Source organism: Chelonia mydas, chromosome 24, assembly GCF_015237465.2.
Source record: "Chelonia mydas isolate rCheMyd1 chromosome 24, rCheMyd1.pri.v2, whole genome shotgun sequence".
Classification (NCBI taxonomy): Eukaryota; Metazoa; Chordata; order Testudines; family Cheloniidae; genus Chelonia; species Chelonia mydas.
The window spans coordinates 5,427,981-5,444,202 of NC_051264.2; the positions used below are offsets into that span (position 1 = coordinate 5,427,981).

Below are 16,222 nucleotides of genomic sequence, written 5' to 3' on the forward strand. Positions count from 1 at the left end.
GGACTCACGCTTGCCTGTGGGCTCAGTTCACTGGTTAGACTACATTTCCCATGAACCACTGCAGTCTCATGCTGCTCAGTGTATCATGGGAGGCATAGTCCAGTCAGGGACTCCTTAGGGAGAACAAGGGCAGGAGGCATCACGGTAGCTTAGGCAGACTCAGATAGTGCTTAAATTTTCCTGCTGAAAGTTGTGTTGGTGAAACCCCATTTGCCAACAGGAAAAGGTTTCTTCCCACCGTTCTTCCAAGCAGCCTGGAAAAAAAAATCATCCAAACTGCAACAGGCTCCTGGTCTGGTCTCATCTGCAGGAACAGCCCGAGGGAGATGAAACCACCAGCAGTGTGGAATTCCTGACTCCTTCAGGCTTGCAACCCTGCAGCAAGAGGTTGGGGTTGCTTTAGCCCAGAGTCGTAGATACAGAAACATCACAAAGGTGACAAGTTCAGCTCCAAAGCTCATGAACGCTCAGCACAAGTGTGGGCGATTTGATCTGCAACCAGCAGTGGAGCCGAGCACCACACAATCCTGTCTTTTTAAGAATCATCCAGCTGGAGTCCTGAAGCAGAAAGTCCCACAGGTTAGACACTCCATGTCTACAGTGCCGTGCAAGCGCGCCCAGGCTCCTGCAGTGAAACCCTGGCTGCTGGGAAGTCAGCGTGAGTGGTACCAGAAGACAGGATTTCATCACTAGAGCACATCTGCACCATGCTGTCACAGCAATGCTTGAGGCCTACTGGGTGACCATGAGCAAGTCACTTCCCCTCTCTGTGCCTCAGCCCCCCCCCCCCCCCCCAATCAGTAAAGTGGAGATAATGACACTGAACTCCTTTGGTGAAAAGAGCTAGATAGCATGAGAGGTTATTACTGTTATTTATATACACAGCAGACCGTTGTCCCATTAAATAATTAGCTTGGGGAGGACGGGACAAGTTCATCCCAGACAGGGACAGTGCCGTCCATGCTAAAGCTTTCTCTGCTCCCCTTTACACTTCTAGGCCTGTGTGCAATACATCACAGACAGCCCCCCAACCCCTCCCAAAGACAGCTGGAGGCATGGAGCCAGAACTGATCCCTTGTCATAAAGGCAAGAACTGTTTATATTAGAAATGGACTGGACCAGAAACTCTCAACCAACCACCCTGGAGCCATAGAGTTTGGATTCAAACACTGGGCCAACCCTCTAGGACCTTACCCAAGCCAACGTGACTGCTAACTCACCTATTTCTCCGAGGTTGGGTCATCTCACGTGACACGGCAGGCAGGATAGCACTAAATAACGCTTAACAGAGCGGTTGGCAAACCCGTGCCTCGTTTGAGATCTGGACATAACCTGTACCAGCTGAGACACCAGTTCTCACAGGCCCAGAGCCAGCACCTAGGCCAGGCTCAGTTGGATTCTCTACTCTCCAGCATCTTGCTGTCACTTGATGGGGGGAGCGGACTCAGACATTGCTCTGTTAGCAACAGGATGAACGTAGATCAAACCCAGGCAGAGAGAGATGCTGCTACTCTACTACCTTGCACCTTAAGCTATTTGGCAACGATTAAAAATTGATCACAAACAGATTGGCGTGACCAAGGAATTATTGCTTCCACTGGGGAAATGCAGCCAGTTCTGGGGCGGAACACTGTAGCACAGAAACAGTAAAGAGTAAGCCAGAAAGGGGAGCAACATCCGGTGCCAACGGAGACTGCGGGGAGAAAGGTAAATTCCAAATCTCTGGAATTTGGCTGGGACACTAACTTTAAATGGCTGCCCTCGTACCCAAAAGGCCATCTTTGATCTTTAAAATGACCTGGGGCAATTCATTTCACTGAGCAGCTATCCCTCCAGCAACACAATCCCACCTAACCCCCAGCGGGGGCACTGCATCAGACCACCACACCAAATCAGCCACGACCAGTTCCTCTATCGGTCTGCCATGTAGGCACCAGCCAAGCTGGGTTCGCCTGGGAGATCTTACGGGATTGGCTTTTTACTGTGACCCACACAAGAGCCAGAAGCCCTCAATTGTAAAACTAGTTGAATTAAAATAGGCCACCAGAGAGCTGAGGCCCCGTTCCGCACTAGAGAAAAGAAACCAGGATTTCATTTCCCTTTCAATAGGGAAATCAGTGAAGACTTACTCCCTTTTAATAATTTTTACTATCTTCACAATTATCCCAGGTGGACGTTCCTGCAACGAAGCTGGAATGCCCTTTGACCACTGGGTCTTGCTGCCCCCAATGGTTTGTCCTGGTCGAGCAGGACACATGACAATTTATTTCAATCCGTGGGGCAGGGATTTGTCTACTTCGGTGTTCATACAGCAGCTAGCCCAGGGTCCCAGGCACCACTCGAATATACGTGTACCAGCAGCCTGGCCCTACAGATGTACAAAACCACCGAAAGGCACAGAGGTCTTAAAAATATTCTTTAATTGGTCCAAAAGGCAGATCAAAGATAGAAACATCTGAAGAAAACCTGCCACCACCTCACACAACACAGAGTGAATTAAATAGAGCACAGTGAGGCGCTGGGTGAGATTTCAAGTAACATTCAGAGCTGGCTCCTCTGAGCAAACTCAGCAGTGAGAGCAAGGGTGTAACAGCAGTGGGATCTGGAACTTGCAAGCTGGGGGAGTGCTGGACACTCAGAATTAGACCTTTCAGGCCAAGATTTTCAAAAGGGTGCCCCCCCCAAAAAAAATCACCAGTCCCAACTTGAGGTACCTCAGAAGAGGCCCCGTTTTGCAGGCAGGGCCAAGCACCAACCCGCTGACAAAAGAAATAAAGATCTGGCCCCTTTTGAGGGGGCTCACGTTGGACACCTAACACTGACGCACCCCAAAGTCATTAGCTCGTTCTGAAAAGCCTCCGCCCTATTGGCGAAAGGCAACCTTTTCGCCGTCCCAGATACCGTTCGAATTCACGGGCAGCAGATTGCCTCACTGGTGAGCATACGGCCGAGTGTTAGAGCTGTGAGACACCAGCTTCTCCCTCCAGGGAATCGGGGACTTTACGAACACTCAAGTGGGTGGCATGGGGGGTGTAAGTAGGTTGCTGATCAGCTCACAAGCTGGTGATTTATACAGCAAAGGCGTGTTGCCTTCTGTGACCCAGCCCCTGATGTCTCCTTGTGGGAGAAGACGACTAGTGGTTTCTCCTTTTTAAGGAGACAGAAGATCATTTCTCCCAGTGGTGAACACAACTGGCCCCGCCCCCCCGAGCCACAATCCCTCGCTGGCTGGTTTAAAACAAGAGCAGTGATTAAAAACCAGAAGCTGGGTAGCACCTTGCAAAGCGCCCTATGGGAAGGTTCTGCATTTGTGAATGCCGGGTCAGGTGCGCTGATGGGTGGAGTGAAGGGAGAAGCTAGACACTGGACTAGAAACTGCTAATGCTTCTGACCCCCCCCTCCCAAGAGACACATTTCTCTGGCAGGGCCTGCTGGATCCCAGCCCTGCCCTGGAATGTATTCTAGAGCCCCTCTGGAGAACCTCAGTGCCAGATACTGCTTCTAAAAGACTTTTAGAAGCAGTAAGGGAGAAATGGATCAGTCCATCCTCAAGGCATCAGACAGCCGAACAGTTATGAATACAGGGCAGGTCTCCTTCCCACCCCACCATGCCAAGCTCCGAAGAGCCAGGATCCAGGGTGCAGAGGTTGCACTGCAGATCATTGCACTATTCCCCTCTGAGCCTGGAATGACGAGGGGTCAGGACCACGGAGAGAGCGAGAGAGAAGAGGATGCATAACCATGGCAGTTAATAAATAAGTTCCCAGGAGCAGCCACTTCAGGAGCCTTGGGAGAGCCCAAGGGTCCAGCAAGAGAACCGGGGCCGGCGCTAGCTGTTTCCAAGTCCTGCCCACGTCGGTCAGTTGATGGGCTCGTACTGGGAATGGCGCTTCCTCCGTGCGAACAGCACCACAAGGGCCCCCGCCAGCAGCAGCACCATGGGGGTGCCCAGGGCCACAGCCATGATGGCCACCACGAGGGGAGAGAAGGCGTCTGTCGGGGGCGTGCCGAAGCCGAGCAAGGCAGACCTGGTGGAGGCAGGGAGCAAAGGAAGAGGCTAGGCAGCGATGAAGAGGCCTGTTTGGGCCAATCAGCCGAATCCCATAGCCTCCTTCCTCCCGGGAACGGGGACAGAGGATGGCCTTGGGGCTAAGGCACTGGACTTGGGAGACTGCAGGCCAGTCACTTCCCCTCTGTGCAGAGATAGTGGGTTGGAGTTTGAAGTAGCCCGTGGCGGAGGACACAGGAAGCTACTGGGAGGGCAGGCAGAGATGGGGCTCAGGGACTGACCTTTCCAAGCCACAGGCCTGTCGGGAGGGGGAGTGGGGCAGCAGCAGCCAATCACAGGGAGCAACGAGAGTCAAACAGAGGCCTTCAGCCAGGAGCGCTCCAGGGCAGGGGCTGCACCCATCCATGCACATGGGCAGCACCTAGCACTCTGCAGGGTAGTGGGTAGAAGACAGCACTGCTGGGGGGGCGGGGAGACACCACTCAGGCAGGCAGGGGGAGCAGAAGGAAGGTACCACTCACCAGCTCAGGTAGCCCTTCTCGGCGTAGACCTCCCCGTCCTCGCCGCTGAAGGAGATATTGATGGCGGCGATGCTGTGGCTGCGGCCCAGACCCTCCCCGAAGTAGGCATGCGCGATGCTGGGCCCCGGCAGCGTCCGGTTGGCCGTCTGCAGGGGGTAGTAGCGACAGCGGATGGCGTTCTCCCGGCTGGCATCCCTGGAGCCATACGCCGTCGTCTTCCACTGGAAGAAGCTCGGGCCGACACTGTCGTTGCGGGGCTCGGACACCAGCTGGGCCATCTGCCCCCACCCAGACAGGGGAGAGAGAGCAACACGTTAAGAAGGCAGACGAAACAAGGGCATGACGATCAACTGTTCTCACGCTGGAGCAGGGGAGCTGGGATCAAGGACTCCTGGGGTCTGTCCCCAGCACTGGGAGGGAGCATGATCTAGTGATTAGAGCAAGGGGGGCTGAGAACCAGGATTCCTTCCAGTGCCAAGGACAGAACCCAGGAGAGCACATTCTGCTGGTCAAAGCGGAGGGCCAGGACTCCTGGGTTCCTTTCCCAGCTCTGGCACTGACTCAGGCAAGTGACTTCACTTTCTCGTGCCTGGATTTCCCCCCACAAGCTGAAACTTCCCTTAAGAGCCTGAATAGCACAGACAGGTTGTAGAAGCCATAAACAAAACACTGTGGGAACAAATATTAGGCGAAGGGCCCCTTGCTAACCTTAACCTTTACCTTTGAAGCTTAAGAATTATAGCAGCCGGGAAAGTCTCCAAAGACAAAATTCCAAACCAAACAAGCAACGTTTCTCACGAAGTTTTGTTTTCCAGCCAAGCTGGACTTAAACCTGCATGTCCTCCCCTGCCAACATCACAACCTCTTCAGGTCACTAGCAACATGTAGCACCAAGGGCCTACACCTCTGCCACTTGAGCTAAAGGAGGAACTCCACTCGCTGTCACTGGTAGTAGACTCTTATCCTCAGTATATGTGTCAGCTATTAGAATGGGACACCTCCAACATGGGTCACATTCACGCCTACTCCAGCCTCTTCCCTCCCCATTCTATTCTATATCAGCTCCTACATGGTGCCCATTACCATGGTATCTGAGCTCCTAATCAGCCTCTGTCTAGGCAGCTAGATGGCTTTCAGCACCATAGCACCCCCTAGCCCTCACCTCAAAGATGGTGGGCGTGTACTCATCATCAATGGACCGCACCGACTGCAGCCTCTTGTGCCCCCCTTTCTCCTCCACCGTGACCACTTCCAGCAGGAAGCGAGACTTGTTGCCGCGCGGAGCCACGTTGTCCATGATGAACTCCACCTTGGAGCTGTTGGCGGTGTGCAGGAGGCGAGGGAGGGGGCTGTCCCGGCCACCCTCCTCGTAGGCAGTCACCTGGAGGCGGAGGCATATGAGAGGAATAGCACAGTCTAGCGGGCCAAGACTCAGAACTCATGGGGTCTGCTCCCAGCGCTGTCACTGACCTGCTGGGTGAGCTTGGGCAAGTCACGTCCCCTTTTTATGCCTCAGTTTCCCCTCACACCCTCCTTTGTCCATTCAGGTTGTCAGAACTTTCAGACAGGGGCTGCATCGTGTCTGTTCAGCATGCAGCACTAGGGGGTCCAATTTCAGTGCTACCATAACACAAGTGTTACAGCAAGGCTATGGGGGACTCGTCACGACACCCCTTATAGCTCCATATGCCCTACAGCAACCAGGAGCCTACAGTGATGAAACTGTGCCAGATTACCCAGCCCAGTGGCGTTACCATTGGAATAACAATGCACCTAAGGCCCTGGAGGATTCCCCATCTCTTCCAGCCTTTAAGTCAAGCCTGGATGTCTTTCTTAGGGAGACATGCTAGCTCCCCCAGAAGTTATGGGCTGGATGCAGCAATTGGTGGGCAAGGTTCTCTGGCCTGTGTTATACAGGAGGTTCAACCAGAGGATCAGAATGACCCCATCTCTCCTTAATCTATGAACCCTGCGAACCTCCTCCAAATAGTCCTGGAGGCTGGGAGAAGGTCAGAGAAACCTTGGGGTCTTGCTGGGCCACTGGGGAACCAGTGAGGAGTGGTCCATCCTCTGGGAAACGCTCTCACGCTACAGCGCAGGAGTCTGGGAGCCAGGACTCCGGGGTTCTATTCCCAGAGGGATATAATGCAGGGGGGGGGGGGGGGGAGGCGGCGTCGGCGTGTGGCTTCTGGTAGTCAGGAAGCAGGTCCCAACGCAGCCCCACCTAACCATGGCCCTGCTGTGAGCTCAGGGAGGAGGCCCTTTCCCCTACTTGATCAGGAAGAGGTGAGGGGAAGGGTATATATGTCTGGGTGTGTAGGGGGAAGAATGCTGTTTGGGGAATGCAAACAGGGCTGGGAAGGGGACCAGAGCACCAGCACAGGACAGGGAGTGGGTGGACAGCAACAGAGGAGAGGCAGCGGACAGCCCAGCGGGAGGCAGGAGAGGTGCATAGAGGGGTGCCTGGAGGGTAAGAGAGCAGGAGAGCGTGTGGCATATATCCAATGGCACAGGGGGTAGAGTCAAGAAGGCCCAAGGGGCCCTATCCAGAGCTCTTGGGAAGCCTCACTTCACTTTCAATGGGCATTGGGTCACATCCTTGGTCGGCTAGCAGCAACAGACCCCTCCCCTGGGAAGGACGCGAGGCTGGGGAGGGCTGCCTCACCTGGAAGGAGATGGTGCCATTGTGGGAGGTCCCCCCAGGGTCCACGGTGTTCATCCCCTGGAACTTGGCCATGAGGGCCGTCTGGTTCACAATCTGCCAGGAGAAGCCAGCCAGGTCATAGGTGGGGTAGAAGGGCTCCTCCTGCCCCTTGGAGAGTCCCGACGCATTGGTCCCGTTGTACTCGAACACCTGGAAGCAGGAGGAAGAGGGGCCTTGATTTGCACGGGAAGAGACTTTAAACACCCACCACCACCACCACGCACGTGCGTACTTGACCCCAGCCCCTCGGCAACGCAGGGCACCAGGCACGTTCCACCTATTTCACCTGACTACTGAGGGAGGCACCCTCCATTGCAAATCCCTCCCGCTCCTTTCATCCCACCAGCATGCTCACTGGGGCTTGTTCCCCCCACTCCCCGGAAGGGAGCTGCCAGACATTTCAAGGCACAGCACACAGACCAAGAGGCAGCAGAGTTTCCCAATTTGCAACCACAGCAGGGTTCCCACCCCAAAGGAAGTGGTGGGTGCACCCCCGCCCCCCCCCCCCCGGGAAGCGGATGGGGGACAGCGCACTGGAGAAGGCTGCGTAGGGACAGCTCTCCCCCCCACTCCCCCAAATCAGGCAGCAAATGGGCACGAACGGAGGGCAGCCGGATGTCCTACATGGCAGAGTTGGACGCCACCTTCCAGGACAAGTTGTGCCGGGAGCTAAGTAGGTGGCTCCTTCCTGGGGCGGCCCCTGCGACTCTGACCCAGCCTCCCCCCCCACCGCCACCCCGACCTTCGTGAAGACGACAGCGGTGGAGTAGACAACGCTGCCGGGCGGCTCGATCCAGATGGCCCCGGCGGGGGAGGCCGAGAGGAGCTTGGTCCAGTTGACGTGCAGGGCGCTGCTCTCGCTCCGGGTGTAGACCAGCAGCACGGTGGGCGCCCCGATGCCGCTCCACACGTAGTGCAGGGTGTCGTTCCGGCCCACAGCCCGCACATGCAGGAGGCTGGCGGAGGAGCTGTTCGAGCCAGGGATGTACTGCAGGGTCACCTGGGCGGTGGGAGGCAGAGAGCGGGCAGGGCGTTATTAACTCACACAGACCGTTCCTGAGCTCATTAGACTCCACTCAGCACGTGCCCTGCTGGGCAGCGGCAGGACAAGTTTAGACAGCCTTGGACTCCTTAGGGCCACCGGGGATCTGGAGCGCTGCACTATATGGGCCCATTAAGCTGCCATACAACATCTTAGCGACCTGTCTGGGACCCGTTACCACAGCATCTAGGCATGAGAAAACCTTTGCGGTCTTCAGTCTCACACACCGCCTGTGGGGTAGCGAAGTATTCAGACAGGGGGAAACTGAGGCCCAGCAAGTCTCAGTGGCTTGCCTGATCTCACACAAGGAGTCTGGGGCAGAGTTGGGAATTGCACCCAGGCTTGGGAGACCTGAGGCTTGCTCCCTAACCACTAGGCCATCCTTCCCCGGCAGAGAGGGCTTCACTCCTGCTCCTCCTACAGGAGTGAGGTACAATTCCACCATAACACACACAACTGCATTTTGAATACAGTGGACCCCACAGGTACTAAACCCAGTTCAAGAAGGTTTCTCCTAATTCCATCAGGTTTGCCCCAGATATCGTCAGTCTGGCACACAAGGCTCCAGATGTTAAGAGGTGGAAGAGACCCGTCGAATCACCCAAGCCATCTACACAGAGTTCCCATCACTGAGCAGCCTCTGGTTTTGTTGTGTGCTTCACTTCGGCCAAAGTGTCTGACCAAAAGGAGCAGAATGTCAACCACCAAGGGAAGGGAAGGACATCGATTTTCAGTTTCTTTCTGATGCAGGGGAAATGGGAGAAGAATCGAGAGGTTTGCCGCTGGCCTTGCTTCAATGCTCGGATTACACGGGACAGACAAACCCACACTCCCCAGGCATATCATGAAGCCTTGTCAAAACCCACAAAGAAGTTGTATCCCAGGATAGCTGAAGCCATACAAGTGTGGAAGCAGCATAAATGGGATTATGTATAGCTATTCCTCTAGGAGAAGGGAAAATAAGTCATACCAGTACAAGGCACCTTTACACCAGTACACAACTGTACACCATAACTGCAGCCACACTGGGAGGGTTGTACTGGTATAACTATATTGCTTTAAAAAAAGAAAATCAAAGAAGTTAAAATAAATCGCACCTCTAACGAACAGTTATTTTGGGAGAAACCCAGTGTTTCCTAGACCCACAGAAATGTAAGGCGGGAAGGGATCTCAAGGGGTGATCTAGTTCCTCCCCACCCCCCAAGGCAGGATTAAGTAAAGCAGATTGAAGAGGTTTCCCTTCTTCCAAGCTTGATCAAACTAAAAAGTAAAGTCCCAAGGAGCCAGAGCGCTTTGCAGAAGCAGATGCCCCACAGTTGCAAGGCCGGAGCCTGCAGGCTTAGAAAGGAACCAGCTCAGCAGTTCCACTTCCTGCTTTGAAAGAGCAGGTCAGGGAAAGCCAGAAACTCTCTAAGCAAGTGTCATTCCCCCATGAGTCAGGAGTAAGAGGCCTGCTGGGGAGAGCAGACGGCTGCTGACAACTAGGAGGGTGCTGAGAAGAGAGGGCGGATAGCTGGCCATCACCAGGGTGCGTGTTATTCATTAACTACACACAGGAACGAATATGCCCCCAGAACAGACGACCTCCCCTCCAGCCACAGACCAGATACTTGCAGGACAAAGTCCCCCCAGCACTCACTGCCATACTGATCTGCTGGGACCCTCCTAGAGGGCCGACAGGTGTCTGCCTGAGCCAGGCATTCCCTGCCCTTTCTCTGCAGAGTCTCCCCATTACTGGGCAGGCCCCCATGTGGTGCCATTAGCAGGGTTCTGAGCCCCCCAGCCCCCCACACTGGGCCAGACCCCAGTTCACAGAAAGGCCCCCCCCCCCAAGGCTACTGGACCCCTCAGAGCCCGAGACGGGTATTGAGCCCAGATCCAAGCTTCAGCATGTGGGAGATTCTGCCCCCCCCAACCCCCATTTCTTCAAGCTGCTTATTTGGGGCTTCCAAGCTACAGGCCTCTGGTTTATTTCACTCCTGGGCTTGTCTCTGGCCCAGCTGTAGGGAAGGACCATTAGGAGCCGGTGGGCCAGGGTAAGAAGCCAGCTTCCTGGAGAGCCAGCGCTCGCCCTCCACCCCGGCTTCCTCCCCAGGGCCTGTTCCCCTTCCAGGACTCGGCAGAGGCCGCAGCGAACCCCAAAGTCAGCCAGAGGGAAGGCCGGGCGGTCGCAGACTTGCACAGGGAGAAACACCGGGGGAAGAGCGCGGGGGGTGGGGGGGACGCAGGTAGAGCTAATGGCACGAATCCAATGAGCCACCCACAAAAACAAAACCACCGCCCAGCCCCAGTCCCTGGCTGCAGAGCCCCCCAGGCTGATCGCTCCCCTCTTTGCAGGGATGTCCCCGGGGCCCGACACCAGACGCGGCTACAGCCACTAAATCCGCTTCGGCGGCCAAGGAGCCGAGCCCCCGGGTCCGCTCCGCTCACCTGCCTCCGATCGCCCCCCGCGGCCGCCAGCAGGCAAGAGAGACCCGCCAGCAGCCACAGGCCGGGGAGCAGCAGGCGGCCTCCCCCCGGCATGTTGGTTACTGTGTTGCAACTCTCGCCTCACGTGCGCCCGCCCGGCTCGTCCCTCCTTCAGGGGGCAGGGCTGCCTTCTCTTAAAGGAGCCGCCGCCTGAAAAGAGGGGAGGGGGGAGAAGAGGAGGAGGGGGGGGGGTGTAGCCCAAATGAGGCTGTTCTCCCCGCTCACTCGCATAAAGTTAACGGTCTGGTGTTTAGTCGACATCTGCCACCCCCAAGCGCGTGGATCCAGCTCGCTGGGGCCCTGAGCCTGGGCTTGGTCCACAGCCAGCCTGCCTCCCACAAGGCCCAAGATCTAGGCCTACGAGAGGATGTCGACGCTGCATCGTAAGTCCGGGTCTGGGGACCCGAGCTCGTGGACTGGGTGTTTCCAAGACCACGCTTGAGCATCCGCACTGCACTGTCAACCTGGGCTGGGCCTGGCTCTCCTGACCGTGCTACTGCATCCACACTGCACTACGCAGACCTCCTGACGCAGGTCCGCCGCTTGAGCTGCATCCAGGCTGCAGAATGAGCGGGCTCGGATCCGAGCCGCAGCAGGACTCGGGCTCTAACCCCCCTCCCCAGCAGGGTCCCAGGCCCCAGGCCATGAGTCCTTGCTGATTGGAGTCAGACTGATTTGTTTGCAGAAGGAAGGGCGGGGGAGCTATGGCTCAAACCTGAGGCAGAGCCCGGGCGTAGTGTGCAACGTAGACAGACGCTGTATATCTGCAAGGATCCTTCCCCCCACCTCTGAAATGCAGCCACCTCTGGGATGGAACACCACAGCTGTACCATGTACGGGTGGCAAAAGACACGCACACTGACCTTGCTGCCATGCCTCCGTTCTGTTAAGATTTCCACGGCAGAAACGCCGTAGCTGCAACACAAATCGAGGGTGAGCTGTGAAGCATTTAATACAACCTTTATTGGGGGAAAGGGGGGGACTTATTCTCTCTAACTTCCTACATCTCCCCTTTCAATGGTTTCCCATTACCATGACCGATTATTATGTATTATTGGCATTGCAGCAGTGCTTAGGAGCCTACCCCATGGCGCAAAGTTCTGTACAAACACAAAAAAATGGTCCCCACCCACAGAGCTTCCAATCTAAGTATAAGGCAAGAGACCCCAGGTAAATACAGCCAGGCAGGGGAGCACAAGGAAACAATGAGACAAGGTCACAGTGTTGGACAGTGGTCTCAGCCCACCAGCCACCTATTCATTGTCAAGGCATAACAGCAAAGGAGTCTCTGTAGATCAGCTTCTCTACGGGCATGTGAGGACTATTCCATTCAGCTTCATGCACGGACAACACCATTTTGTCTACACACAGAAGTGGCCCTGATTTTACTGAAACTAATGCAAGCTAAACTGTTCTTAGTGAGCTGTAAACTGACTTAAGCGTGTCCACATGGGCGTTTGTATTGGTTTAGCTACATCGTTTTTGAAATTATAGTTAAATGGGTGCAACTTATGTCTGCTCTATTCTACAGAGGTTCTTATACCACACTCATCATCCCCACAGTATCTGAGCGCCGTCCCTTCATGCACTAAGCAACATGTGTAGGTAAGGCCTACGTTCTGGTTGCAGGAACTTTGGCCCAGATCCTGAGGTACTTGAGACGATCTGGATGACCTTGAAAACTAGAGTAATAGGAATGGGGTGAAATTTAATAGTGCAATGACATGCCCTAGGAACTAACAACAAGAATTTTTGCTATAAGCTGGGGACTTAACAGCTGGAGGCAACAGTGGAGGAGAAAAACGTGAGTGTACAGGTTGATCACAGAATGACTGTAAGCCACCAATGTGATGCGGCTGTGAAAAGGGCTACTACAGTCCCAGGATGCATCAGGCGAGGTATTTCCAGTAGAGACAGGGAAGTGTTAGTACCATTAAACAAGGCCCTGAGGAGACCTCATCTGGAATAGCGTGCACAGTTCTGGTCTCCCATGTTTAAGAAAGATGAATTCAAACTGGAGCAGGATGATCTGCGGAAAAGGACCTAGGGGTGACAGTGGACGAGAAGCTGGATATGAGTCAGCAGTGTGCCCTTGTTGCCAAAAAGGCCAATGGCATTTTGGGATGTATAAGTAGGGGCATAGCGAGCAGATCGAGGGACGTGATCGTTCCCCTCTATTCGACACTGGTGAGGCCTCATCTGGAGTACTGTGTCCAGTTTTGGGCCCCACACTACAAGAAGGATGTGGATAAATTGGAGAGAGTCCAGCGAAGGGCAACAAAAATGATTAGGGGTCTAGAGCACATGACTTATGAGGAGAGGCTGAGGGAGCTGGGATTGTTTAGTCTGCAGAAGAGAAGAATGAGGGGGGATTTGATAGCTGCTTTCAACTACCTGAAAGGGGGTTCCAAAGAGGATGGCTCTAGACTGTTCTCAATGGTAGCAGATGACAGAACGAGGAGTAATGGTCTCAAGTTGCAATGGGGGAGGTTTAGATTGGATATTAGGAAAAACTTTTTCACTAAGAGGGTGGTGAAACACTGGAATGCGTTACCTAGGGAGGTGGTAGAATCTCCTTCCTTAGAGGTTTTTAAGGTCAGGCTTGACAAAGCCCTGGCTGGGATGATTTAACTGGGAATTGGTCCTGCTTCGAGCAGGGGGTTGGACTAGATGACCTTCTGGGGTCCCTTCCAACCCTGATATTCTATGATTTTATGATCCAAGGGATGGAAAACCTGCCTTATGAGAGGAGACTCAAAGAGCGTGGCTTGTTTAGCCTGACCAAAAGGCGGCTGAGGGGAGATCTGATTACTGTCTATAAATACGTCAGAGGGATAAATAGCAAGGAGAGAGGGGAGTTATTTAAGACCAGTGTGGACACAAGAACAAACGGCTATAAACCGGCCATCAAGAAGTTTAGGCTTGACCTTAGATGAAGGTTTCTAACCATCAGAGGAGTGAAGTTCTGGAGCAGCCTCCCAGGGAGAGCAGTGGGGGCAGAAAACCCAACTGGCTTCAAGACTGAGCGTGATAAGTTTATGGCGGGGATGGTAGGAGGAGGCTGCTTACAATGGTACGTAGCCGATCTGCGGCTGCCAGCAGCAACTATCTCCAATGGCCGGAGAGGGGACGCTAGCTGGGGAGGCCTCTGAGTTGCAACAGAGAATTGTTTTCCAAGTGTCTGGCTGGTGGGTCTTGACCACATGCTCAGGGTCTAACTGGTCACCAGATTTGCAGGGGAGGGGAGGGAGAGGGGGGGAAGGAATTTTCCCCTGGGTCAGACTGGCAGAGCCCCTGGGGTTTCTCTGCAGCATGGGGCCCGGGTCACTTGTACATTTAAACTAGTGTAAATGGTGAATGCTGTGTAACTTGAAGTCTTTAAATCATGATTTGAAGATGTCAGTAACTGAGCCAGAGCTTAGGGGTCTTTTACAGGAGTGGTTGGGTGATGTTCTGTGGCCTGCAACGTACAGCAGGTCAGATTAGATGAACGCGATGGTCCCTTCTGGCTTTAAAGTCTATGAGTCAATGGGAAAAAAAAGACAGTTTTAGCCCTGAGCAGCCTCCTCTGCCCCTGCTGCCTTTAACTTGGAGTTTGTGTGCCCTGTCCAAAGGCGGGAGAGAGAGAGAACATACTAACACTTCTGACAATGCAATCCCTTTTCTCTTGACATGCTTCAGGCACACTCACACATGCTGCTTGAGACTTTGGCTGTAAGTGAAGGAGAAAGGGAGGGTTTTAAGGTGAAATTTAAAGAAGGGAAGGGAGTCAGTCTTGGAAGGAGAAGGGGAGGATTAGATGGATGGGAAAGCACAAGAGCACCCTGCAACCGTGCAAAGGGTGTGTGAACGTGGATTTGAGATCCAGGGGAGGCAGAAAGAAGTCAGAGGTCTGGGTGGAGCAAGCCCACAGAGAGATGGGAATTAGATTTGGAAGTGGGTATGAGGCACGCAATGGATAAATAGCTGGGGGACTGAGGCTCACCTTGCAGGTGGGAAATCCACCTGGGATATTCTGGACCCTCCTGTGGTTTAGAGATATACGGTGTCAAATCCCTAAACATGGGACCCAGCAATCGGCCATCAGGCCCAGTCTGCTTTAAATCCATTTGTATTGGCACAGAATGATCCAGGAACAGGTTGACACATTAAACATGGTAGCTAAGGAAGCACAGACCCCATCAGGTTGCCTGAAATGGAGTAAACCACCCAGCAAGCATTAAATACATACCCACCCTAGCAGGAAATACACCTCCTCCTGATTTGAAAATAGTTTCCTGAGACCGTGTAAATTGTGGGTAACGAGGAGAGGGCACAGATCACAGCCATGGCATGGGCACATAGCACAGGGAGCGCGTCAGTGGGTGGTTCAAGGGAAGCAGTGAAGCCTAGCACATGCCGTTCCGAAGCCAGTGTGAGATACATGGATCGATGTGGTTGCTAGCATGGAATTCTTAGTCCCTGCCTGTGGATTGCTGCTCCTTTATGATACACGTATACCTCCCACTGGAGGATTTCAGAGCACACTAGAGGGAATATATAAAGCCTCAGAACCTCTACTACCATGGAAGTATTACCCCAAGGAGAAACTGAGACACAGAAAAGTGAAGGGACTTACCCAAGGTCACAAGTCTCTGGCAGAGTTGGGACTAGAACCCAGCCGCCCTGATTTCAGGAGCCCTTTGCTCTAAAATGCTAGCCACACCCCCGGCCTCCATAGTGGTGGATTTGCATCAGTGTCACACAAGCAGAAACAGGAGCTTGTTCAAGTAAAAGCACCAACCTAAGGTGGCTATTTGAAGTTTCAGGTATTACACATCCACTTTGTTAACTATTTACACCACAGGCGGCAGGTAATTAATTCCCCTTGGACTAATCCATTTTAGTGCAAGTAGGAGAAGGGAGCTCCCAAATCTTGAACAGCCCCACCTCCAGCATTCAGACAAGGCAGAGTTAAATCTACCAGCTAGCCCCAGCACTATTTTAGTAGCCAAGCTTTGGTGTTCACATGCAGGGTAAACGAGCAGAATGATCTCTCCGTTCAAAGATGTGCAGCTCAGGGCACCGCTCAAACCCAGAGTCTCAGGGCGATGAAGTGATAGGTGAGTGGAAGCCGATGGGGCAGAATTCTTCCTTACCAGCTTTTGGATCTGCACCGTGAAGTTACTTAAACCACAGGAGTCAAAGGAGGACGAATCTAAATACGTTCTAGGTATCACAGTATTCAGTTAAACGATCATAACACTGCCCTGTCGTGACACCCTGAAGGAACAGTATTAACTGTACAGTAGTTACTGCAGAAGGTCACTGCAGGGCAGAGTTAAGGTTATTTGAGTGTCTTTACCATAAAACGTTCAAATTTCAGTTTAACCTTAATCCTCAATTTCCTAGGTTTACAATGCTTGGCTTGGGCTAATGATGATATGCCTGTGAGGTCCTTTACCCTGATACTTATCCTCAGCCCTAACTCCATTTTA

At 53.7% G+C, this 16,222-nt stretch overlaps 1 protein-coding gene across 1 annotated transcript; it reads right to left on the bottom strand.

The window, feature by feature from the left end:
• Positions 1-2,403: 2,403 nt before the first annotated feature.
• On the bottom strand, positions 2,404-10,888 carry LOC102936138 (glycosylated lysosomal membrane protein). The gene is made up of 6 exons (XM_037882782.2): positions 10,707-10,888; positions 7,977-8,234; positions 7,196-7,384; positions 5,693-5,911; positions 4,531-4,808; positions 2,404-4,028 (listed from the first exon to the last, which is right to left on the bottom strand). Exons 1-6 carry the CDS (start codon positions 10,797-10,799, stop codon positions 3,860-3,862), a joined length of 1,206 nt encoding a protein of 401 aa, XP_037738710.1. The 5' UTR covers positions 10,800-10,888; the 3' UTR covers positions 2,404-3,859.
• Positions 10,889-16,222: the final 5,334 nt, after the last annotated feature.

Coding starts and splice junctions, on each gene's coding strand:
- LOC102936138 (XM_037882782.2), bottom strand. CDS start 10,799: ATGCCGGGGGGAGGCCGCCTGCTGCTCCCCGGCCTGTGGCTGCTGGCG. Junction 8,235..10,706: donor CGGGGGGCGATCGGAGGCAG/GTGAGCGGAGCG, acceptor CCCACCGCCCAG/GTGACCCTGCAGTACATCCC. Junction 7,385..7,976: donor CCGCTGTCGTCTTCACGAAG/GTCGGGGTGGCG, acceptor TCCTGCTTCCAG/GTGTTCGAGTACAACGGGAC.